Source organism: Prionailurus viverrinus, chromosome E3 (assembly GCF_022837055.1).
Source record: "Prionailurus viverrinus isolate Anna chromosome E3, UM_Priviv_1.0, whole genome shotgun sequence".
In the NCBI taxonomy this organism is placed as follows: domain Eukaryota; kingdom Metazoa; phylum Chordata; class Mammalia; order Carnivora; family Felidae; genus Prionailurus; species Prionailurus viverrinus.
In genome coordinates, this window is record NC_062576.1 from 25,065,241 (window position 1) to 25,091,242 (window position 26,002).

The 26,002-nt window shown below is 38.1% G+C and overlaps 2 protein-coding genes and 1 long non-coding RNA gene across 3 annotated transcripts in view; 2 read left to right on the top strand and 1 right to left on the bottom strand.

Annotated features, from left to right (window-relative positions):
• Positions 1-26,002, bottom strand: part of LOC125154203 (phospholipid-transporting ATPase ABCA3-like) — a 304,058-nt gene that overhangs the window by 262,208 nt on the left and 15,848 nt on the right. The window lies entirely within an intron of this gene.
• LOC125154210 (uncharacterized) lies at positions 616-12,768 on the top strand. Its single transcript, XR_007147719.1, has 3 exons — positions 616-626; positions 6,439-6,640; positions 12,759-12,768. It is a non-coding gene; the product is annotated as an uncharacterized LOC125154210 (long non-coding RNA).
• On the top strand, positions 5,899-6,204 carry LOC125154207 (non-histone chromosomal protein HMG-14-like). The gene has a single exon (XM_047838058.1). It carries the CDS (start codon positions 5,899-5,901, stop codon positions 6,202-6,204), a length of 306 nt encoding a protein of 101 aa, XP_047694014.1.

The window sequence follows — 26,002 nt, forward strand, 5'->3', positions numbered from 1 at the left end:
AAACTGAAATATGCCAAAAACTACAAGAGTTTAGAAGAGATTCTTCCCCTATTTGAGACTCAAATGAGACCAAAACCCTGGATAACATCCTGATTGCAGCCTTGCAGAAAACTCAGCTAAGCCATGCCTGAATCCAACACACAGAAAGTGTGAACTAATAAATGTATGGTATTATAAGCTACTAAGTTGTGGTAATATTATTACATAGTAGTAAATAAATAATATATGAGGTATGCAAAAAAGGAGACACATAACTCAGCGAGAAGAAAAGCCAATCATCAAAACTGACACACAAATGTGCAATTACAGAACCAATGGACACGGACATTAAAGCTTATTATAAATGCATTCCATCTACTCAGTAAGCTAAAGGAAAATGGTACATGTTCAGCAGACACATGGAAAATATAAAGTATCTGAGACAAAAAATACACTAGATTGGATTAACATCAGATTAGATATTGCAGAAAATATTAATGAACTTGAAGACATAGTACTATAGACGAACCAAAATAAAACACAAAAGGCCTGAAAAAAAAAATGAATAAAGTATCAATAAGACAAATTCAGGTAGCCTAATGGAGGTCCCTGAGAGAGTGGAGGGAGACAGAGGGCATAAGAGACATGTCAAAATATAAAGGCCAAATTTTTTTCAAAATTCTGACCAACCATAAAACCACAGATATAAGAAGATCCATGAAATCCAAGCGCAAGAAACATGAAGAAAACTATACCAAAGCATATCATAGTCAAATTGCTCAAAACAGGAAATCTTTAAACCAGCCTCCAAAAATGACACATTATGTACAGAGTGGGGGAAAGCCCATCTAAGTAGAAACATGGGAAGCCACATAACAATGGAACAGATATTTAAGTGTTAAAAGAAAAACTTCTTACTTTAGAATTCTTAGGGCACCTGGGTGGCTCAGTTGGTTAAGCATCTAACTTCAGCTCAGCTCATGATCTCATAGTTCATGAGTTGAAGTCCCACATCAGGCTCTGTGCTGACAGCTCAGACCCTGGAGCCTGCTTTGAATTCTGTGCCTCCCTTTCCCTCTGACCCTCCCCTGCTCATGCTCATATTCTCATTCTCTCTCTCATTTTCTCTAAGATAAGTAAACATTAAAAAAAAATTCAACACAACATAAATACCTTTCAAAAGAAAAGCAAAATAAAGACCTTGCCAAATATGTAAAAGCTGAAAGAATAAAATCAACAGAACAGCACTACAAATAATGTTAAAGAAAAACATTCAGGTAGAAGGAAAATGATATAAGATGGATCTGTATCTACACAAGGAATAAAGAGAACAAAAAGTGAGAAGTACGTTGGAAAAATATAAAACTTTTTTTCTTATTATTTAAATCTCTTTAGAAACGTAATTTACTTTGGGGAACATGGGTGACTCAGTCAGTTGAGCATCCTGACAGCTCAGAGCCTGGAGCCTGCTTCAGATTCTGTGTCTCCCATTCTCTCTGTCCCTCCGAGCTCGTGCTCTGTCTCTATCTCTCAAAAATAAATAAAAACATTTAAAAAAAGAACTGTAATTTACTTTTAAAAGCAAAATAATACCAATATATTGTAAAGAAGTAAAATGTATGACAAAATGGCAAACATGCATGCTATAAACCCTAAAGCAACCATGAAATCAACACAACTAATAGTTATGGCCAATAAGACAATACAGTAAGTTCAAGTGAATGATAAAAAATACTATATCAACAGAATGCCTGGGTGGCTCAGTTGGTTAAGCGTCCAACTTCAGCGCAGGTCATGATCTCAAGGTTTGTGTTTTCGAGCCCCACATCGGGCTCTGTGCTGACAGCTCAGAGTCTGGAGCCTGCTTCGGATTCTGTGTCTCCCTTTCTCTCTGTGGGTCCCCTGCATGCTCTCTCTCTTTCAAAAATAAATAAACATTTAAAAAAAATTTTTTTAAAAGAAATAATTAAAAAACACAGGAATAGTAAAGTCACATGATACAAAATTAATATACAGAAATTTGTCAAATTTCTATACACTAATTATGAAGCACCAGAAAAAGAAATTAAGAAAATAGTCCCATTTGCAGTTGCACCAAAAACAATAAAATACCTGGGAATAAACTTAACTGAAGAAATAACAGACCTGTACTCTGAAAACTATAAAATATCAATGAAAGAAACTGAACATGACACAAATGGAAAGATATTCCATGTTCACAAATTAGAAGAACAAATGTTAAAATACCCATACTACCAAAGCAATCTCCACATTTAATGTAATCTCTATCAAAATACCAACAGCATTTTTCACAGAATTAGAACAAACAATCCTAGAATTTATATGGAACCACAAAAGACACCAAAAAGCCAAAGTAATCTTGTAAAAGAAAAAAACTGGAGTTATCACAACTCCAGATTTCAAGTTATACTACAAAGCTGTAGTGATCAAAATGCTATGGTTTTGGCACAAAAAACAAACACCTAGATCAATGGAACAGAATGGAAAATCCAGAAAAGAACCCCCAACTATATGGTCAATTAATCTTCTACAAAGGAGGAAAGGATATGCAAAAAAGTCTCTTCAACAAACGGTGTTGGGAAAACTGGACAGCAACATGTAAAAGAATGAAACTGCACAACTTTCTTATAACAAACACAAAAATAAATTCAAAATAAATCAAAGGCCTAAATGTGAGACAGGAAACCATCAAGACCCTAGAGAACACAGGCAGTAACCTCTTTGACATGGGCCATAGCAACATTTTTCTAGATATATCTCTGAGGCAAGGGAACAAAAGGAAAAATAAACTATTAGGACTACATAAAAAAAAAAAAAAAAAGCTTCCACACAGCAAAGGAAATAAACAACTAAGACAACCTACTGAATGGGAGAAGATATTTGTAAATGATATATCTGATAAGGGGCTAATATCACAAAATATATTAAGAATTTAAACAACAGCCAAAAAATAAAATAATCCAATTTAAAAATTAAGGCCCTAAATAGACATTTTCCCAAAGAAGACATACAGATAGTCAACAGACATATGAAAATATGTTCAACATCACTAATCATCAGGGAAATGCAAATAAAAACCACAATGAGATTATCAACCTTACACCTGTCAGAATGGCTAGAATCGAAAAGATAAGAAATAATAAGAGTTAGTGAGGATGTGAAGAAAAAGGAACCCTCTTGCACTGTTGGTGGGAATGCAAATTTGTGTAGCCACTGTGGAAAGCAGTATGGAATTTCCTCAAAAAAATAAAAACAGAATTACCATCTGATATGATCTAGTAATTCCACTACTGGATATTACCCCCCAAAAATGAAAACACTAACTGGAAAAGATATGTGCATTCCTAAGTTTATTGCAGCATTACTTGTATTACTTGTAATAGCCAAAATATGTTAGCAACCCACATGTCTATCAATAGATGAATGGATAAGGAAGATGTGGCATTACTCAGCCATAATAAACAATGAGGTCTTGTCATTTGTAAGGATGTGTATTCTAAATATAAAGAGATTGGCTACATACTAAAATGGAAAATTATCAACGGAAAAAGGGATTCATAACATAATATTCAAAATATTCACGATACAACCCCAAACTACTCAGTAAACCAAGATTAGGAAAATGTAAACTCGAAAAAAAAAAAAAAAGAAAATCCCCAGATGCCAAATCAAGATGACATAGATAATAGAATTATCTAATAATAAAGACTTTAAAGCAGCTATTACTTTAAAAAATGCTCTAATAACAATCGATCATCAACACTGACCACCTAATAATCAATAATCATAGACAGAGATTTTTAACATACTTCCCTCCATAACTGATACAAATGACATAAAAACACATGTTAAAGATATGAACAACACAGAGCACCTGACAGGCTCGGTCACTACAGCATGTGATTTTTGATCTCCAGTTGTGAGTTCAAGTCCCACAATGGGTGTAGAGATTATTTAAAAGAATAATAATAATAAACTTCTTAAAAAAGATATGAACAACATTACTAACAAAGTTGTTGTAACGTGCCCAGAAAATTGCACCCATTGAACACACAGTACACATTGTTTTTCAGTGCAAATGTGAATGGAGAACATTTGTTAAAATTGACCGTAGTTGGGCGCCTGGGTGGCTCAGTTGGTTGGGCGTCTAACTTCAGCTCAGCTCATGATCTCATGGCTTGTAGGTTTGAGCCCCACATCAGGCTCTGTGCTGACACTCAGAGCCTGGAGCCTGCTTCAGATTCTGTGTCTCCCTCTCTCTCTCTGCTCCTCCCCCACTCATGCTCTGTCTCTCTCTGTCTCCCAAAAATAAAATAAAACATTAAAAAAATAAAATAAAATAAAATTGACTGTAGTCAAGCCCACAGAGCTAGTGTCATTTCAAAAGACTGAACTCATTGGTTAGATTTATTCCTAGGTATTTTATGGTTTTGGGTGGAATTATAAATGGGATCGATTTTTTTATTTTTCTTTCTGCTGCTTTATTATTGTTGTATAGAAATCAACAGATTTCTGCGCATTGATTTTATATCCTGAGACTTTGCTGAATTCATGTATCAGTTCTAGTAATTTTTTGGTAGAGTCTTTAGGGTTTTCCACATAGAATACCTAGCCAAAAAGATAAAAGATCTATACTCTGAAACTATAGCACACTTATGAAAGAAATTGAAGTAGACAAAAGAAATGGAAAAACATCCCATACTCATGAATTGGGAGAGCAAATATTGTTAAAATGTCAATATTATCCAAAGGAATCCACACGTTCAATCAATCCCTATCAAAATAACATCAACATTTTTAACAGAGCTGGAACAAACAATTCTAAAATTTGTATGGAACCAGAAAAGACACCAAATAGCTATAGTGATGTTGAAAAAGAAAAGCAAAGCTGGAGGCATCACAATTCTGGACTAGACTTCAAGCTGTATTAGAAAGCTGTAATCGTCAAGACAGTATGGTACTGGAACAAAAACAGACAGATCAATAGAATAGAATGGAGGATCCAAAAGAGAACTCACAACTATATGGTCAACTCATCTTCAACAAAGCAAGAAAGAAAAATGGAAAAAAAAACAACAAATGGTGTTAGGAAATCTGGATGGAGACATGCAGAAGAATGAAACTGGACCACTTTGTTATACCACACACAAAAATAAATTCAAAATGTGTGAAAGACCTAAATGTCAGACAGGAAACCATCAAAATCCTAGAGGAGAAAATAGGCAGCAACCTCTTTGACCTCCGCTGCAGCAACTTCTTACTAGACATGTCACTGGAGGCAAGAAAAACAAAAGCAAACATGAACTATTGGGAGTTCATCAAGACAAAAAGCTTCTGCACAGCAAAGGAAACAATCAGCAAAACTAAAAGGCAACCGAGGGAACGGGAAAAGATATGTGCAAATGATATATCAGATAAAGAGTTAGTATACAAAATATATAACGAACTTATCAAACTCAACACCTAAAAAATAATTGAGTTAAGAAATGGGCAGAAGACATGAAGAGACACTTCTCGAAAGACATCCAGATGGCTAACAGACACATGAAAAAATGCTCAATCTCACTCAACATCAGAGAAATGCAAATCAAAACTACAATGAGATACCACCTCACACCTGTCAGAATGGCTAAAATTAACAACAGAGGAAACAACAGATGTTGGACAGGATGTGGAGAAAGGGGAATCCTCTTACACTGTTGGTAGGAATGCAGACGGGTACAGCTACGCTGCAAAACAGTGTGGACATTTCTCAGAAAGTTAAAGATAGAACTACCCAGTGCGTCACAGCAGCTCCGGCAGTGGGAGGAGCAGATGTGGACAGGCAGCCCAGCTTCGGGAAGGCTCTCGGAGTCCAGCAGCCTGCAGGCACCCAGCATGCACTCGCCCCACCCCACGATGCCCAAAAGGAAGGTCAGCTCCACCAACGGGGTGGAGAAGAAGGAGCCCAATGGAAGGGCAGCGAGGTTGTCAGCTAAATCTGCTCCTGCAAAATTGGAAATGAAATCCAAAAAGGCGACAGGAAAGGATAAATCTTCAGACAAGAAAGTGCAAACAAAGGGGGAAGGCAAAGCAAAGAGAAAACAGGCTGAAGTGGCTAACCAAGAGACAAAAGAAGACTTACCTGCAGAAAATGGAGAAACTAAAAATGAGGAGAGCCCATCCTCTGATGAAGCAGGAGAGAAGGAAGCCAAATCTGATTAATATCATATCCCATGTCTTATCAGTGTTCCCTGTCTCCCTCCTTGTACAATCCAGAGGAATATTGTTATCAACTATTTTGTAAATGCAAGTTTTTTAGTAGCTCTAGAAACAAGAAGGAGGGAACCCCACCTCACCTCATTTTTTTAAGTGTAAATGCTTTTTTTAAAGAAGTGAAATAATTTGCTAGTTATTTTTTTGTACAACCAGAAAATAGTGGGATATTGAATATGAGAGGATTTGACTGTCTTGGGTGTCAGCTTAACATTCCATAGATGGGGTAGTTTTTACATCCTATAATACCAAGCATACTAAATGGCAATTTGGAGTCAGTCGTGCATTTAATATGTCTTGAACATTTTAAATTACTTCTATTCCCATGTTGTTTTTGGTAGAATTGTTTCCTAAAGAAAACCACCTCTTGATCTTGGCTCTCCCCGTCAGAATCTGATGCATTCTGTAGCATCTTTGTCATGGTAGTCCAGTTTCCTAATACCTTTGTTAACGTGCTGTAAAAGATTGAAAATTTGAGTATGTAGTGTATATGATACTAAATTGTGAATTAATGGGACTTAACGCTCTAATGGCATAACAACATTTGAAGATATTGATACTTGATATACTGTTAAGGAAAATTTGCCTCCAAATTTAAGCTGGAAGGTCAGTGGAATAACTTTTAGAAAAGAATCACAACTGGGGCCGCTGGGTGGCTCAGTCAGTTAAGTGTCCAACTTCAGCTCAGGTCATGATTTCATGGTTCGTGGGTTCAAGCCCCACATTGGGCTCTGCACTGATAGCTCAGAGCCTGGGGTCTGCTTCAGATTCCGTGTCTCCCTGTTTCTCTGCCCCTCCCTCACTCACACTCTGTCTCTTTCTCTCTCTCTCGGAAATAAACAAACATCAAAAAAATTTTTTTAAAAAGGAAAAGAATCACAACTACATGATTTTTTAGATTTTCAGTAATACATTAAGAGTTCTATACAAATTGAATTTGTCTATATTGATCCTCAGAACAACCAATAAAAACTCAATTATGAAAGAATTTCTTGAAGCACACATACACAAGATAGAACTACCCTATGACCTACCCTATGACCTACCCTATGACCCTATGAACCCAAAAGGGTTCCCTTTCAAACCCTCTAGCCAAAATGAAGAATGGTACAAAATGAACCATTTGGGGTGGAGGGAAAAGGGTTTAATGTGAAGTAAGATTAAGGAGAAATGGTAATAAGGGAAACCAATGAGAGGATTTCTGAAATAGCTGGATGGTGAAAAATCACTAAGAGTTTGCACTGGAAAAGGACATTTCTACACATGGTGAGAAAGAAACAGAATTTAGAAAACAGATAACTAATATCGACAGCTACATAATTTTTCCTACTAACAACCAGTATCTCTTTAATCATTGCCACAACCCAATGTGATAGGAATATTTTTACCACCATTTTACAGGCGAGGCACAGAGAAGTTAAGAAACTTACCTAATAGTTATAGAGGCAGGAAATGGCAACATTCTTAACACTAAACATACTATACTATACTATACTATACTATACTATACTATACTATACTGATAAGATTGAAGTTTCAAGCCTGGGTGATTTGGGGGAGGATAATTTCATTAGCATATCTAGACAACCCAGGAGGAGAGACAATCCCTTGCCTCTTAAAAGAATGATGTTTCTCTCTATACCATTCTGTCTTCATTAAACCCAAGCATCATTGTCACTTCAGGAAATACATCATATTTCCTCACCCCAATACAACTTGGTAAGTAGCAACATCAAAATACCTTAAGAACAGCCTGATACATGGGAAAGAAAGTCGTTTAAAGAAGTGTGTACAAACTTCCAAAATATGAAGTTAATTATGTACATATCCCATTTCCATTGATTTCTACCACCCAAATATTTATTAAACTCTTCCTTGTCTGTTCCTTTATACTAAACCACTTTGACTCAGACCCTCCTTGCTTTTCTCCTGGTCTGTTACAATTACCTCACAACTGGTTCCACACCCTCAGTCTTGATGTCATAGTCAAACTTTGTGTCAGCAAACTATAGCCTATTGGCCAAATCCAGCCCACAGACTACTTTTGTACATCCTGTGAGCTAAGAATGGCTTTTACATTTCTAGGTGGTAGAAAGAAAGAAAGAAAGAAAGAAAGAAAGAAAGAAAGCAAGCAAGCAACAGAGATACATGTGGCCCACAAGCCTAAAACATTCACTACTTTTGTGCTTTCCAAAAAATGCTTGCCAACCCTTAATCTAAGCTGTCCTCCACATTCCTTTCCAGAGTCCTTCTTCTGTCAATGCACTGATAGGAACATGGTTAGGATACAGATAGTCTCAAAGCCAATCCTCCCATGCTGTCTCCCCAGTGAACTCCAGTTGTCCTCCATTGCTCAGACCAAGCATCACACCCTCAGTACTTTAAGAACAACTTTGCCCACACCCCTAGGTTCTTATCATATTAGAAAAGTAGCTCAGTTTATTAGTATTTCCTCAACTAAACCTTTAGGAATTCCATCCTCCCTTTTTAACTGCCATTTGTTGAGTGTTTCCTACAGGTCAGAGATAGACCTAGATAGATAATTCTTAAAATAACATGTCACTTAATCTCCCTGATAGCCTAGAAATTTGGTATTATCTTCAATTTACGTCTGAAGAAATAGGCTATGATCACAGGATTAATACTTGGCAGAGTCAAGATTTAAAGCCAAGATTTATGAAACTCCCTGATAAAGTGTAGGTAACTAATAAATAAGTGAACCAATCAGTGGATAGATGGATGAATCAACAGCTTTCTCTCTGACTTTAGAGCCACTGTTCTTAACCAATGGTCTTAATTTGACTTAATATTGAAAAGCATCTCAAATCTTGGAATTGAGGTTCATCTTCAATTAGTCTAATTCAAGAGCTCATATGATTATTTCCTTGTTGCCCATTTTACTCCAAAGAAGACTCAGGACATTTAATATATGACCTCCTTCCATAACATTCTTGTCAAATAGTCATTTAGTCAATAAAGCTACAGGCCAAATCAAGAATTTAGATAAAAGCAGAACATCAGAAAATTGAAAAATGACAAAGTGTATACTCCACCCAGTCTATATTTGTATACTTCTATCACAATGTAACTATTCACCATTGAATATATATTCAGTATATAATTGAATGTATCATATATTCAATATAATATATTCATATCTATTCACCATTCATACATGAATATGCAATATTCACATTTTGCAATATGTCAAATTATTGCAACACAAATGTATTCCACATGCCCAAAATGTTACAAAGAAAGTGACATTACCTTTAATCTGTTTTCCTTTTCCATAACAATGGTCCTGAGGAGGGTAAGTTCAGTTAGAGAAAATATAAGTAAAATTATCAAAGGGAAGACAATTATAAAAAACCACAAAAAACTATCATAAAAATAAACAGGGGATGGAAACCTCTTAACAAAAATGAGGAAATCATTGAACAAAACATATGCAGATCTGCTGTTATGGTACATCATGATGGCAATATCCAGGGCATGCTGCAGAGCCAGGAACCCTTCCATGATGTACCCTATATGAGAAAGCAAAGATGGTCAAGTTCAGCATACCAAGAAACAGCCAGGCAAACAAACAAGGCAATTTGGGTAATCCAAAGCTTTTAACTCAAAGAACAAAACAACTTCCTAAAACCTGTAGCGACTTGGGACACAAACAGATAATAAATAACATGGAATTGTATCACCATCTTCCCAAAACTAAAATACTGCATGAAAATGGTACAGTTGCTTTATGTGATTTTATCAGCCAAAATAAATGAGAATTTGATACCAGACATAATTCAATACCAGATATCCCAGACATGTAAATAGAAGTAAAAGCTCAAAACAAGAAGTGATACAATCCCATTTACAATAGCATCATAAAGAATAAAATACAGAGGAATAAACTTAACTGAGGAGGTGAAAGACTTATAGACTGAAAGCTAAAAAACAATGCTGAAAGAAATTAAAGATGACACAAGTAAATGTAAAGACATTCCTTGTTCCTGGATTGGAAAACTTACTGTTGTTAAAATAGCCATACTACCTAGAATGACCTACAGATTCAATGCAATCTCTATCAAAATCCCAGTGCACTTGTGATGAGCACTAGGTGTGTTTAAAAGTGTTGAATCACCAAACTGTACACCCAAAACTAATATTATACTGTATGTTAACTAACTGGAATTTAAATAAAACTTTTTTTAAAAACCCCAGTGGCATCTTTTGCAGAAACAGAAAAATGGTCTTAAAATCCACATGAAATTTCAAAGAACCTCAAATAGTCTAAATGATCTTTAGGAAAGAGAACACTTGCTCTTGTGAGCTGGAGGCCTCACAATTCCTGGTTTCAAAATATATTGCAAAGTTACAGTAATCAAAATAGTATGGTACAGTAGCAGCATGAAGACACCATAGAGGGGCACCTGGTGGCTCAGTCAGTTAAGCATCCAACTCTTGCTTTTGGTTCAGGTTTGTGGGATCAAGCCCTGCATCGGCCACTGTCATTGCAGATCCTGCTTTGGATTCTCCCCCTCAAATAAATAAATAAACATTAAAAAAAAAAAAAGACAGACATAGAGACCAACGTAACAGACAGCCCAAAGTAAAATTCTCACATATCTGGTCAAATGACCTTCAACAAGGGCACTAGGAGAGAGGACACACTCTTCAAAACGAATGTTACTGGATAAACTGGATATCCACATGCAAAATAATGAGGCTGGATCCTTATCTTATACTATATACAAAAGTTAAATCAAAATAGATTAAAGACCTAAACATAATACCTGAAGCTATAAAACTCTAGAAGAAAACATACGGCAAAATCTTTGTGACATTAGATTTGACAGTGATTTACTGGATATGATACCAAAAGCATAGGTGACAAAAGCAGAAGACAGACAAATGAAATGACTTCAAACTGAAAAGTTTGTGCACAGTGAAGGAAACAATCAACAGTGAAAGAGCAATCTATGGAATGGGAGGAAATATTCACAAACCATATAACTGATAGAGGGTTAATATCCAGAATATATAAAGAACTTCTCTAACTCAACAACAAAAATAAGCCTATTAAAAAAATGGGCAAAGGACTTGAATAGACATTTCTCCAAAGAAAACACAGATGGTCACAACACACCAGAAAAAGCATTCAATTTCAATTTCACTAATCATCAGGGAAACGCATATCCAAAGCAAAATGAGATACCACTGCACAACTGTTAGGATGGCCACTACCAAAAAAACCCAGAAAAGAACAAGTGTTAGTGAGGATGTAAAGAAATTGGAATCCTTGTGCACTGTTGGTAGGGATATAAAATGGTGCACAGTACAGAGGTTTCTCAAAATACTAAAATAACAATCATATGATCCAGCAATCCCACTTCTTAGCATATATCCAAAAGAATTGAAAAAAGATCTCAAAGAAATCATTTACATACTCATGTTTACTACAGCATTATTCATAATAGCCAAGAGGTGAAAGCAACCCTCCACAAATGAATGGATAAACAAAATGTAGTATACTATTCAGCCTTTAAAAAAGAGCAATTCTGTCATATGCTACAACATAGAGGCATCCTGATGACACTAGTCACAAAAAGACAAGTAATGCGTGATTCCATTTACATTAGGAATCTGATGTAGATACAAAGAAATAGAAAGTAGTATCTTGGTTTGCAAGGGACGGAAGGAGAGGAAAATTAGGAATTGTTTAATGGGTAGCATTTCAGGTTTGCAACATTAAAAGTTTTAGAAATGTGTTGCACAATGTGCCTATAATTAACAATGTTGTATTATGTACTTAAAAAGTTAAGAAAGTGAGAGCAGCTGGGTGGCTCAGTTGGTTAAGCATCTGATTCCTGAAGCCCAGGTGCCATCTCCTGGTTCATGAGTTTGACCCCTGCGTTTGGGCTCTGCAATGACAGAGCGAAGCCTGCTTCAGACTCTCTCTCTCCCTCTCTCTCTGCCCCTCCCCCATGCTCGATCTCACTCTCTCTCTCTCAAAATAAATATTTTTAAAAAATATATCACTTTTAAATTTCACTGAACTAATTCTGATCTAACTTCACTACTTCTGACCACCTATCCTCAGCTGATTTAATCGGCTAAAGTCTTAATAATTAATATCACAGAATCTTAGTGTAAGGGACCTAAAAGGTCACCTAGTCCAAACATTCGTTTTCAGAAGAAGAAACTTGACAAAGAAGAAACCCTGAGTATTTAGGATCATAAAGCTACTGATTAACACAGTCTGAACAAAAAAACACCAAGTCACCTAACTCCCAGTCACCACACTCTAATGAAAGAGTATCCCTTCATATCAACTTTTCTTTTTTGACTCCCAGGTTTCATTTTTTTTTCAACATATGAAGTTTATTGTCAAATTGGTTTCCATACAACACCCAGTGCTCATCCCAAAAGGTGCCCTCCTCAATACCCATCACCTACCCTTCCCTCCCTCCCACCCCCCATCAACCCTCAGTTTGTTCTCACTTTTTAAGAGTCTCTTATGCTTTGGCTCTCTCCCACTCTAACTTCTTTTTTTTTTTTCTTCCTTCCCCTCCCCCATGGGTTTCTGTTAACTTTCTCAGGATCCACATAAGAGTGAAACCATATGGTATCTGTCTTTCTCTGTATGGCTTATTTCACTTAGCATAACACCATCCATTCCATCAATGTTGCTACAAAGGGCCATATTTCATTGTTTTTCATTGCCACGTAGTATTCCATTGTGTATATAAACCACAATTTCTTTATCCATTCATCAGTTGATGGACATTTAGGCTCTTTCCATAATTGGGCTATTGTTGAGAGTGCTGATGTAAACATTAGGGTACAAGTGCCCCTATGCATCAGTACTCCTGTGTCCCTTGGGTAAATTCCTAGCAGTGCTACTGCTGGATCATAGGGTAGGTCTATTTTTCATTTTCTGAGGAACCTCCACACTGCTTTCCAGAGTGGCTGCACCAATTTGCATTCCCACCAACAGTGAAAGGGGGTTCCCGTTTCTCCATATCCTCTCCAGTATCTATAGTCTCCTGATTTGTTCATTTTGGCCACTCTGACTGGCGTGAGGTGATATCTGAGTGTGGTTTGATTTGTATTTCCCTGGTAAGGAGTGATGTTGAGCATCTTTTCATGTGCCTGTTGGCCATCCGGATGTCTTCTTTAGAGAAGTGTCTATTCATGTTTTCTGCCCGTTTCTTCACTGGATTATTTGTTTTTTGGGTGTGGAGTTTGGTGAGCTCTTCATAGATTTTGGATACTAGCCCTTTGTCTGATATGTCATTTACGAATATCTTTTCCCATTCCATTGGTTGCCTTTTAGTTTTGTTGGTTGTTTCTTTTGCTGTGCAGAAGCTTTTTATCTTCATAACGTCCCAGTAGTTCATTTTCCTTTTAATTCCCTTGCCTTTGGGGATGTGTCAAGTAATAAATTGCTATGGCTGATGTCAGAGAGTTCTTTTCCTGCTTTCTCCTCTAGGGTTTTGATGGTTTCCTGTCTCACATTCAGGTCCTTTATCCATTTTGAGTTTATTTTTGTGAATGATGTGAGAAAGCGGTCTAGTTTCAATCTTCTGCATGTTGCTGTCCAGTTCTCCCAGAACCATTTGTTAGAGACTGTCTTTTTTCTATTGGATGTTCTTTCCTGCTCTGTCAAAGATTAGTTGGCCATACATTTGTGGGTCTAGTTCTGGGGTTTCTATTCTATTCCATTGGTCTATGTGTCTGTTTTTGTGCCCATACCATGCTGTCTTGATGATGACAGCTTTGTAGTAGAGGCTAAAGTCTGGGATTGTGATGCCTCCTGCTTCGGTCTTCTTCTTCAAAATTACTTTGGCTATTCGGGGCCTTTTGTGGTTCCATATGAATTTTAGGATCGCTTGTTCTAGTTTCGAGAAGAATGCTGGTGCAATTTTTATTGGGATTGCATTGAATGTGTAGATAGCTTTGGGTAGTATTGACATTTTGACACTATTTATTCTTCCAATCCATGAGCAGGGAATGTCTTTCCATTTCTTTATATCTTCTTCAATTACCTTCATAAGCTTTCTATAGTTTTCAGCACACAGATCTTTTACATCTTTGGTTAGATTTATCCCTACGTATGTATGTTTGCTGGTGCAATTGTGAATGGGATCAGTTTATTTGTCTTTCTGTTCCTTCATTATTAGTGTATAAGAATGCAACTGATTTCTGTACATTGATTTTGTATTCTGCAACTTTGCTGAATTCATGTCTCACTTCTAGCAGACTTTTGGTGGAGTCTATCGGATTTTCCAAGTATAATATCGTGTCATTTGCAAAAAGTGAACGCTTGACTTCATCTTTGCCAATTTTGATGCTTTGATTTCCTTTTGTTGTCTGATTGCTGATGCTAGCACGTCCAACACTATGTTAAACAATAGCGGTGAGAGTGGACATCCCTGTCGTGTTCCTGATCTCAGGGAAAAAGCTCTCAGTTTTTCCCCATTGAGGATGATGTGGGCTTTTCATAAATGGCTTTTATGATCTTTAAGTATGTTCCTTGTATCCCGACTTTCTCGAGGATTTTTATTAAGAAAGATGCTGAATTTTGTCATATGCTTTTTCTGCATCGATTGGCAGGATCATATGGTTCTTATCTTTTCTTTTATTAATGTGATGTATCACGTTGATTGATTTGCGAATGTTGAACCAGCCCTGCATCCCAGGATGAATCCCACTTGATCATGGTGAATAATTCTCTTTACATGCTGTTGAATTTGATTTGCTAGTATTTTATTGAGAATTTTTGCATCCATATTCATCAGGGATATTGGCCTGTATTTCTCTGTTTTTACTTGGGTCTCTGTCTGGTTTAGGAATCAAAGTAATACTGGCTTCATAGAATGAGTCTGGAAGTTTTCCTTCCCTTTCTATTTTTTGGAATAGCTTGAGAAGGATAGGTATTATCTCTGCTTTAAATGTCTGGTAGAACTCCCCTGGGAAGCCATCTGGTCCTGGACTCTTATTTGTTGGGAGATTTTTGATCACTGATTCAATTTCTTTGCTGGTTATGGGTCTGTTCAAGCTTTCTATTTCCTCCTGATTGAGTTTTGGAAGCGTGTGTGTGTTTAGGAATTTGTCCATTTCTTCCAGGTTGTCCAGTTTGTTGGCATATAATTTTTCCTAGTATTCTCTGATAATTGCTTGTATTTCTGAGGGATTGGTTGTAATAATTCCATTTTCATTCATGATTTTATCTATTTGGGTCATCTCCCTTTGCTTTTTGAGAAGCCTGGCTAGAGGTTTATCAATTGTGTTTATTTTTTCAAAAAACCAACTCTTGGTTTCATTGATCTGCTCTACAGTTTTTTAGATTCTATATTGTTTATTTCTGCTCTGATCTTTATTATTTCTCTTCTTCTGCTGGGTTTAGGCTGTCTTTGCCGTTCTGCTTCTATTTCCTTTAGGTGTGCTTTAGATTTTGTATTTGGGATTTTTCTTGTTTCTTGAGATAGGCCTGGATTGCAATGTATTTTCCTCTCAGGACTGCCTTCGCTGCATCCCAAAGCATTTGGATTGTTGTATTTTCATTTTCGTTTGTTTCCATATATTTTTTAATGTCTTCTCTAATTGCCTGGGTGACCCACTCATTCTTTAGTAGGGTGTTCTTTAACCTCCATGCTTTTGGAGGTTTTCCAGACTTTTTCCTCTGGTTGATTTCAAGCTTCATAGCATTGTGGTCTGAAAGTATGCATGGTATGATCTCAATTCTCATATACTTATGAAGGGCTGTTTTGTGACCCGGTATGTGATCTATCTTGGAGAATGTTCCATGTGCACTCTAGAAGAAAGTATATTCTGTTGCTTTGGGATGCAGAGTTCTAAATATATCTGTCAAGTCCATCTGATCCAATGTATCATTCAGGGCCCTTGTTTCTTTATGGACCGTGTGTCTAGATGATCTATCCATTTCCGCAAGGGGGGTGTTAAAGTCCCCTGCAATTACCACATTCTTATCAATAAGGTTGCTTATGTTTGTGATGAATTATTTTATATATTTGGGGGCTCCCGTATTCGGTGCATAGACATTTATAATTGTTAGCTCTTCCTGATGGATAGACCCTGTGATTATTATATAATGCCCACCTTCATCTCTTGTTACAACCTTTAATCTAAAGTCTACTTTGTCTGATATAAGTATGGCTACTCCAGCTTTATTTTGACTTCCAGTAGCATGATAAATAGTTCTCCATCTCCTCGCTCTCAATCTGAAGGTGTCCTCAGGTCTAAAATGAGTCTCTTGTAGACAGAAAATAGATGGGTCTTGTTTTTCTTTATCTATTCTGATACCCTATGTCTTTTGGTTGGCACATTTAGTCCATTTATGTTGAGTGTTATTAAAGAAAGATATGGATTTAGAGTCATTGTGATGTCTGTAGGTCTCATGCTTGTAGTGATGTCTCTGGTACTTTGTCTTACAAGATCCCCCTTAGGATCTTTTGTAGGGCTGGTGTAGTGGTGACTAATTCCTTCAGTTTTTGTTTGTTTGAGAAGACCTTTTTCTCTCCTTCTATTCTAAATGACAGAGTTGCTGGATAAAGTATTCTTGGCTGCATATTTTTTCTGTTCATCATATTGAAGATCTCCTTCCATTCCTTTCTGGCCTGTCAAGTTTCAGTAGACAGATCAGTCACGAGTCTTATAGGTCTCCCTTTATATGTTAGAGCACGTTTGTCCCTAGCTGCTTTGAGAATGTTCTCTTTATCCTTGTAGTTTGCCAGTTTCACTATGATATGTCTTGCAGATCAATTCAAGTTACGTCTGAAGGGAGTTCTCTGTGCCTCTTGGATTTCAATGCCTTTTTCCTTCCCCAGATCAGGGAAGTTCTCAGCTATGATTTCTTCAAGTACACCTTCAGCACCTTTCCCTCTCTCTTCCTCCTCTGGAATACCAATTATGCGTAGATTATTTCTCTTTAGTGCATCACTTAGTTCTCTAATTTTCCCTCATACTCCTGGATTTTTTTTCTCTTTTTCTCAGCTTCCTCTTTTTCCATGATTTTATCTTCCAGTTCACCTATTCTCTCCTCCGCCTCTTCAATCCGAGCTGTGGTTGTCTCCATTTTATTTTGCAGCTCATTAATAGCATTTTTTAGCTCCTCCTGGCTGTTCCTTAATCCCTTGATCTCTGTAGCAATAGATTCTCTGCTGTCCTTTATACTGTTTTCAAGCCCAGCGACTAATTTTATGACTATTATTCTAAATTCACTTTGTTATATTGTTTAAATCCTTTTTGATCAGTTCGTTAGCTGTCGTTATTTCCTGGACGTTTTTTTGAGGGGAATTCTTCCATTTCGTCATTTTGGATAGTCCCTGGAGTGGTGTGGAACTGCAAGGCACTTCCCTGTGCTGTCTTGAATAACTGGAGTTGGTGGGCGGGGCCGCAGTCAGACCTGATGTCTGCCCCCAGCCCACCCCTGGGGCCACAGTCAGACTGGTGTGTGCCTTCTCTTCCCCTCTCCTAGGGGCGGGATTCACTGTGGGGTGGCATGGCCTGTCTGGGCTACTTGCACACTGCCAGGCTTGTGGTTCTGTGGATCTGGCATATTAGCTGCGGTGGATGGGCAAGGTGCACGGGGTGGGAGGGGCAGGCTCAGCTCGCTTATCCTTCAGAGATCTGCTTTGGAGGGGCCCTGCGGCACTGGGAGGGAGTCAGACCCACTGGAGGGATATATCCGCAGAAGCACAGCGTTGGGTGTTTGTGTGGTGCAAGCAAGTTTCCTGGCAGGAACTGGTTCCCTTTGGGATTTTGGCTGGGGGATGAGCGAGGGAGAAGGCGCTCGTGAGCGCCTTTGTTCCCTGCCAAGCTGCGCTCTGTCATCCCTGGCTCAACAACTCTCCTTCCCGTTGTCCTCCAGCCCTCCCATTCTCCAAGCAGAGCTGTTAGCTTATAACCTTCCAGATGTTAAGTCCTGCTTGCTGTCAGAACACACTCCATCTGGCCCCTCCACTTTTGCCAGCCAGACTCGGGGGCTCTGCTTTGCTGGTGGGCCGCCCCTCCACCCCGGCTCCCTCCCACCAGTCCGTGTAGCGCGAACCGCCTCTCCGCTCTTCCTACCGTCTTCCGTGGGCCTCTCGTCTACGCTTGACTCTGGAGAGTCCGTTCTGCCAGTCTTCTGGTGGTTTTCTGGGTTATTTAGGCAGGTGTAGGTGTAATCTAAGTGATCAGCAGGATGCAGTGAGCCCAGCATCCTCCTACTCCGCCATCTTCCTTCTGGTACCTTGAGTTCAAATCCTAACTCTCTCACAAGCTATATAATTTTCAGCAAAATAATTAGTCTATAGCTGCTTATCATCTGTAAAATCAGAAAAATCACAATATTTACCTTATAAGGTGTTCCCTGGGGTGATCTGCTACTATGGAGAGGGTGGCTAAAAGGCTATGTACTTTTCAGAAATTGTGATAAAATACACATAACATAAAATTTGCCATTTTAACCATTTTTACGTATTTCATGGCCTCATAGGTCTTTCAGAATCCAAAGTAGACTTCGAGATATGCTAAGGGGAGAGAAGGATGTGGCGTCCATTGCATCAGTACTAAGAGGTGTCGCATCCTTTCAGTGAGTGAATCAGAAAGAGTAACCAGGGGGGGCGCCTGGGTGGCGCAGTCGGTTAAGCGTCCGACTTCAGCCAGGTCACGATCTCGCTGTCCGTGAGTTCGAGCCCCGCGTCGGGCTCTGGGCTGATGGCTCAGAGCCTGGAGCCTGTTTCCGATTCTGTGTCTCCCTCTCTCTCTGCCCCTCCCCCGTTCATGCTCTGTCTCTCTCTGTCCCAAAAATAAATAAACGTTGAAAAAAAAAATTTAAAAAAAAAAAAAAAAAAAAAGAAAGAGTAACCAGGGAATGCAGCAAGGAAGAGCATCACAAGTACTTCTGAACTTTCAGTGGCAAGCACTCATAGTAACACGGTTTCTGGCCAGGAGACCACAATGAAGGGTGCATACAACACCCAGTGCTCATCCCAGCAAGTGCCCTCCTCAATGCCCATCATTGATATTCCCCACTCCCCAACCCTCAGTTTGTTCTCTGTATTTAAGAGTCTCTTATGGTTTGCTTCCCACTCTGTTACTTATTTTTCCTTCCCTTCCCCTACGGTCTTCTGTTAAGTTTTTCAAATTCCACATGTGAGTAAAAACATATGATATCTGTCTTTCTCTGACTGACTTATTCTACTTAGCATAATACCCTCTAGTTCCATCCATGTTGTTGCAAATGGCAAGATTTTATTCTTTTTCATTGCCAAGTAATATTGCACTGTATATATATATATATATATATATATATATATTACACACACACACACACACACACACACACACACACACCACGTCTTCTTTATCCATTCATCAGTTCATGGACATTTGGGCTCTTTCCATAATTTAGCTATTGTTGATACAGCTGCTACATTGGGGTGCACATACCCCTTCAAATCAGCGTTTTATATTCTTAGAATAAATTCCTAGTAGTGCTATTGCGGGGTCGTAGAGTAGTTCTATTTTTAATTTTTTGACAAATCTCCATACTATTTTTCAGAGTGGCTGCACCAGTTTGCATTCCCACCAACAGTGCAAGACAGTTCCCCTTTCTCCACATCTTCACCAACATCTGTTGTTTCCTGAGTTGTTAATTTTAGCCACTCTGACCAGTGTGAGGTGGTATCTAAAAGTGGTTTGATTTGTATTTCCCTGATGATGAGTGATACTGAACATCTTTTATGTGTCTGTTTGCCATCTGGATGTCTTCTTTGGAAAAGTGTCTATTCATGTCTTCTGCCCATTTCTTCACTGGGTTATTTGTTTTTCAGGTGTTGAGTTCAGTAAGTTCTTTATAGATTTTTATCCATTTACTCAATATGTCATTTGCAAACATCTCCCATTCTGTCAGTTGCCTTTTAGTTTTGTTGATTGTTTCCTTTGCTGTGCAGAAACTTTTTACTTTCATGAGGTACCAATAGTTTGTTGACATGACCAATAGTTTGACCAATAGTTCAGAGACATGTCAAGTAAGAAGTTGCTGCAGCTGGATCAAAGAGGTTGTTGCCTGTTTTCTCCTTGAGGACTTTGATGGTTTCCTGTCTCACATTTAGGTCTTTAATCCATTTTGAATTTATTTTTGTGTATGGTGTAAGTAAGTGGTCCAGGTTCATTCTTCTGCATGTTGCTATCCTGTTCTCCCAGCACCATTTGCTAAAAAGACCGTCTTTTTTCCATTGGATACTCTTTTGTGCTTTGTTGCAGATTAGTTGGCCATATATTTGTGGGTCTATTTCTGGGTTCTCTATTCTGTTCCACTGGTCTATGTGTCTATTTTTGTGCCATGCTATACTGTCTTGATGATTCCAACTTTGTAATACAGGCTAAAGTCTGGGATTCTGATGCCTCCAGCTTTGGTTTTCTTTTTCAACATTACTTTGGCTATTCGAGGTCTTCTGTGCTTCCATACAAATTTTAGGATCGTTTGTTCTAACTCTGTGAAGAATGCTAGTGCTATGTTGATTGGGCTTGAACTGAATGCGTAGATTGCTTTGGGTAGTATTGACATTTTAACGATATTTATTCTTCTAATCCATGAGCATGGAATGATTTTCCATTTCTTTGTGTCCCCTTCAATTTCTTTCATAAGCTTTCCATAGTTTTCAGCGTACAGATCTTTTACCTCTTTGATTACATTTATTCCTAGGTATTTTATAGTTCTTGATGCAATTGTAAATGGGATCGATAACTTGATATTTCTTTCTGTTGCTTCATTATTGGTGCATAGAAATGCAACTGATTTCTGTACATTGATTTTATCTCCTGTGGTTTTGTGAATTCATGGATCAGTTCTAGCAGTTTTTTGGTTGAGTCTTTTGGGTTTTCCATGTAGAGCATCATGTCATCTGCAAAAAGTGAAAGTTTGACTTCTTCTTTGCCAATTTAGATAATTTTTACTTCTTTTTGTTGCCTGGTTGGTGAGGCTAGGACTTCCAACACTATGTTAAACAACAGTGGTGAGAGTGGGCATCCCTGTTGTGTTCCCAATCTCAGGTGGAAAGCTCTCAGTTTTTCCCCATTGAGGATGATATTAGTTGTGGGCGTTTCATGTATGGCTTTTATGATGTTAAGTTATGTTTCTTCTATCCCAAATTTCTTGAGGGTTTTTATTAAGAGGGGATGCTGTATTTTGTCAAATGCTTTTACTGCATCTACTAATAGGATCATATGGTTCTTATCCTCTCTTCTATTAATGTGATGTATCATGGTGATTGATTCATGAATATTAAGCCAGGCTTGCAGCCCACGAAGGAATCCCACTTGATCATGGTGAGTAATTATTTTAGTGTACTGTTGAATTCCATTAGCCAGTATCTTGTTGAGAATTTTTCATCCATATACATCAGGGATAATGGCCTTTAATTCTCCTCTTTAGGGAGGTCTTTGGTTTTAGAATCAAGGTAATGCTGGCTTCATAGTCTGCATCTGGCAGCTTTCCTTCTTTTTCTATTTTTTTTTTTTTTTTGGAACAGTCTGAGAAGACAAGGTATTAACTCTGCTTTAAGTGTCTGGTAGAATTCCCCCGGGAAGCCATCTGGCCCAGGACTTTTATTTGTTGAGAGATTTGTGATAACTGATTCAATTTCTTCACTGATTATGGGTTTGTTCAAATTTTCTATTTCTTCCTGTTTCAGTTTTGGTAGTGTGTGAGTGTCTAGGAATTTGTCCATGTTTTCCAGATTTCCAGTTTGTTGGCATATAATTTTTCATAGTATTCTCTAATAATTGTTTGCATTTCTGTGGGTGTTGGTATGATCTCTCCTCTTTCATTGTGATTCTATTTGGGTCCTCTATCCTTTTTGAGAAGTCTGGCTAGGGGGTTATCAATTTTGTTTATTCTTTCAACAAACCAGTTCTTTGATTCATTGATCTGTTCTACTGGTTTTTTTGGATTCTGTATTGTTTATTTCTGCTCTAATATTTATTATTTCTCTTCCTCTGCTGGCTTTGGGTTTTATTTGCTGCTGTCTCTCTAGTTCCTTTAGCTATGAGGTTATGTTCTAAATTTGGGACCTTTCCTGCTTCTTGAGATAGGCTGGAACTGCAATGTATTATCCTCTTAGGACTGCCTTTGCTGCACCCCAACGGGTTTAGACTGCCATGTTTCCATTTTTATTTGCTTCCATGTGTTTTTTTAATTTCTTCGTTAAAAATGAAAGGGGCAGGGGGAAAAAAAAAAAGACCAGGCAGAAAATCAAAGGAATTACAAGGCTTAATCCTAAGAGAGACAGAGGAAAATAAATAAAAAGGAGATACAGAAAAGGTGTAAAAAGAATAAAAATACCTGATTAAACAATCAGAAGAAAGAAAGAAAGAAAGAAGAAAGAAAGAAACAAAGAAAGATGTAGATAGATAATAGGAATTGACCAAAAATCAAAACAGAAACTATAAGCCTGATTCCAAAGGAAAGGAAAGGAAAAAAAAAAAAAAAGAGGCCGGCAAAAGGAAAAAGAAGGGAAAAGTGAAATAATAATAATAATAATAATAATAATAATAATAATAATAATTTAAAAAACAGACTAACACACAAAACCATAGAATAGTTCTCTGTTAGTGCCTGGGACCAGTGGCTGTGCTGGTCTGGAGGAGAGGCCATCTGGTTCAGTCAGTGCCAGTCCCGCTCCAGTTGATAAGCAGTTACCAGGCACAGAGGGGCAGAGTTTGGTATAAGCTGGTCCCACCTCAACTAGGGGCTGCTGTTCTGTTCTATGAAGCCCCATTGTGTTGGTGATGGAGAGAAAAATGGCGACACCCCAAACTCTCCTCCCTGGACTGGGTACATCAAACCACGCTGTTCAGGCCATCCTCACAAAGTAGCATGGGGGCAAGCCAGCCAGCTTGTCCTGCTCCACAGTCTCCTGTGCCTCCTAGGCACTCGGCTGTGATTCAAAACCCAATGTCTTAAAGGATCCTGCTCTGCACAAACCTGGTTCTGGGGTAATGCCACTCCGCCCAGCCCACAAAGGGCCTCTGGATGGCGCCTGCAGGGTTTTTATCCTTGGGAGGGCAATCAATCCTCTTCCCACAGTACTCAAGGGAGGGGACTGCTCTCTCCCAGTGTGCCCCTGAGATCACTACCACACAGAGTGCTGGCTCCCCTCCCCACCAGGCACGCGCACATGGCAGGCTCCAGTCCAGAGAAAGTCGCACACCCCTGAAAACTCTGATCTTTATCTCCTAAGGCTGTTTACAAAGTAGAATCTGGCTCTCTCCGTATTTTTCGTTCCCAGTCCATGGTCCGGAGAGGTTTTTCTCTTGTCCAAGTACAATACCACACTTCCACAGCCTCTCTAGTTTCTCCACAGAAGGGGTCCCCTCTCTTCTGAGCATATGCCTCCTGTTTTATCTCTCCCAATTCGCCAACACGCACATCTGTCCTGCCAAGCTGTCTCTTTCCACCTGTGGAGATTTTTCTGTCATTCTGCAGCCTGTATTCCTGGGTATTCCAAGTGTTTGGAACTCAATACAGGTGTGTTTGAGGAAGGAGGGAAATTCGGGTCCCCCTACTTCTCCGCCATTTTAGCTGCTCCCAGTATGCTAATCACTTTGATTACTAAGCTGAAAAGTCTAATATCCAGGAAGATTCAGAGAGAACAGCAAAGTTTTAAAAAACTGACCTGACTGTGACAGCATGGATAGACCCAGAGGGTATTATGCTAAGTGAACTATGTCAGACAGAGAAACACAAATACCATATGATTTCACTTGTATGAAGAATTGAAAAAACCAAACAAACAAAGCAAAAACAGGCCCATAACTATGGAGAATAAACTGGTAGTTGCCAGAAGGAAGATGGGTGGGGAAATGGACAAAAATGGTTGAGGAGGAGTGAGAGGTACTGGCTTCCAATTATGGAATGAATAAGTCACAGGAAGTAAAGGTACAGCATAGGAAACACGGTCTGTGGTACTCTAATAGTGTTGTACACTGACAGGTATAGCTATGCTTATAGTGACCATAATATATAGAGCTGTCAAATCACTGTATTGTACACCTGAAAACTAATGTAACATTGTGTGTTAATTATACTTCGATAATAAATAAATAAATAAATAAGACTTGCATAATACCCCTACGTCTTGCAGTACAGTTTAGCATTTCCTAGAAAACAGTACTTATGTTGTTCCTGTGCCTGAAACCACTATCAATTTCTCAAATAATAACAAATTAAAAAAAAACTGAACTGATATTGCAACCACAGCCCACAGAGGTAGGTTGGAACTTGTGGCTTAAACGTAAGCAAGTAGGGTTGCCAGATAAAATACAGGATGCTCAGTTAAATCTGAATTTCAGAGAAGTAACAAATATTTAAGAGGAACACACTTATACTAAAATATTAGCCATACTTTATTTGAAATTCAAATTTAACTGGACACTCTGTATTTTATTTGCTACATCTGGCAACCCTATGACAAGGCCAATTACCTGCTAAACAAAAATATCAATATTCCCCATATGATTTAAAACAGGACCCAGAGTCTCAGAGTTCAATACACAAATGTCCAGAATATAATCCAAAATTACTCAGCATATAAGATACCACAAGTCTCAGGTTGCACAGGAGGAAACAATCAATAGATACCAATGGTGATAGATATTGGAATTACATGAAAAAAACAAAAACACTTTAAAGCAGCTACTATTATATATTCAAGAGAATAATCACAGTCTTGAAACAAAATTTAAAATATAGCAAGTATGAGGGGCTCCTGGGTGGCTCAGTTGGTTGAGCATCCAACTCTTGGTTTTGGCTCATGTCATTATCTCATCGTTCATGAATTTGAGCCCTGCATCAGACTCTGCGCTGACAGTGGGGAGCCTGCTTGGGATTCTCTCATTCCCTCCCTCTCTGCCCCTCCCTGCTCGCTCTCTCTCTCTCTCTCTCTCTCTGTCAAGATAAATAAACTTTAAAAAATAAAAATAAATTAAAAAAAGAAAGTATGAGCAAAGAAATAGAAGATATGAGAAAAAAACAAAGGGAAATTTTAGAATTGAAAGTAACCAAATTAAAACATTCACTGGATAGACTCAAGAGCAGAATGAAGATGATGGAGGAAAGAGTCAGCAAACTTGAAGAAAGATCAATAGAAATTATCCAATATGAACAAAACAGGGGAGGAGGAAATTTTTAAAAAATGAACACCACCTCCAGATTATGTGGGACAACAAATATAAAGTCTAACATACAATTCATCAGAGTCTCAGAAGACAGGACTCAGAGTGTGACGCTGAAAAAATATTTAAAGAAATAAAGGTCGTAAACTTCCAAATGTGGCAAAAGACACAAACGTACAGGTATCAAAAGTTGAGCAAACCCGAATGAGATAAACTGAAGAAATGTATGTAGACACATCATAATCAAACTCAAAAATTTAAAACAAATAAAAACTCCTGAAGAAAAGCCAGAGGAAAACAACACATTACTTATGAGGAGACAAAGAGTTGAAAAATCACAGATTGACATTAGAGGGGTGAGAAGGAAGTGACCAACATTTTTTAAATGCAGAAAGAAAACAACTATTAACGTATAATTGGATATTTAGCAAAGAATTTCTTCAGAAATGCAAGTTTGAAATAAAGACATTCACAAGTGAAGGAAAACTAAGTGGCTCCATTGACAGCTAGTCTGATCTATAAAAATTATTAAAGTAAGCTTTTCAGACAGAAGGGAAATGAGAACAGA

What these genes read in the sequence shown, in the direction of transcription:
- LOC125154207 (XM_047838058.1), top strand. Translation starts at nt 5,899, where the DNA reads ATGCCCAAAAGGAAGGTCAGCTCCACCAACGGGGTGGAGAAGAAGGAG.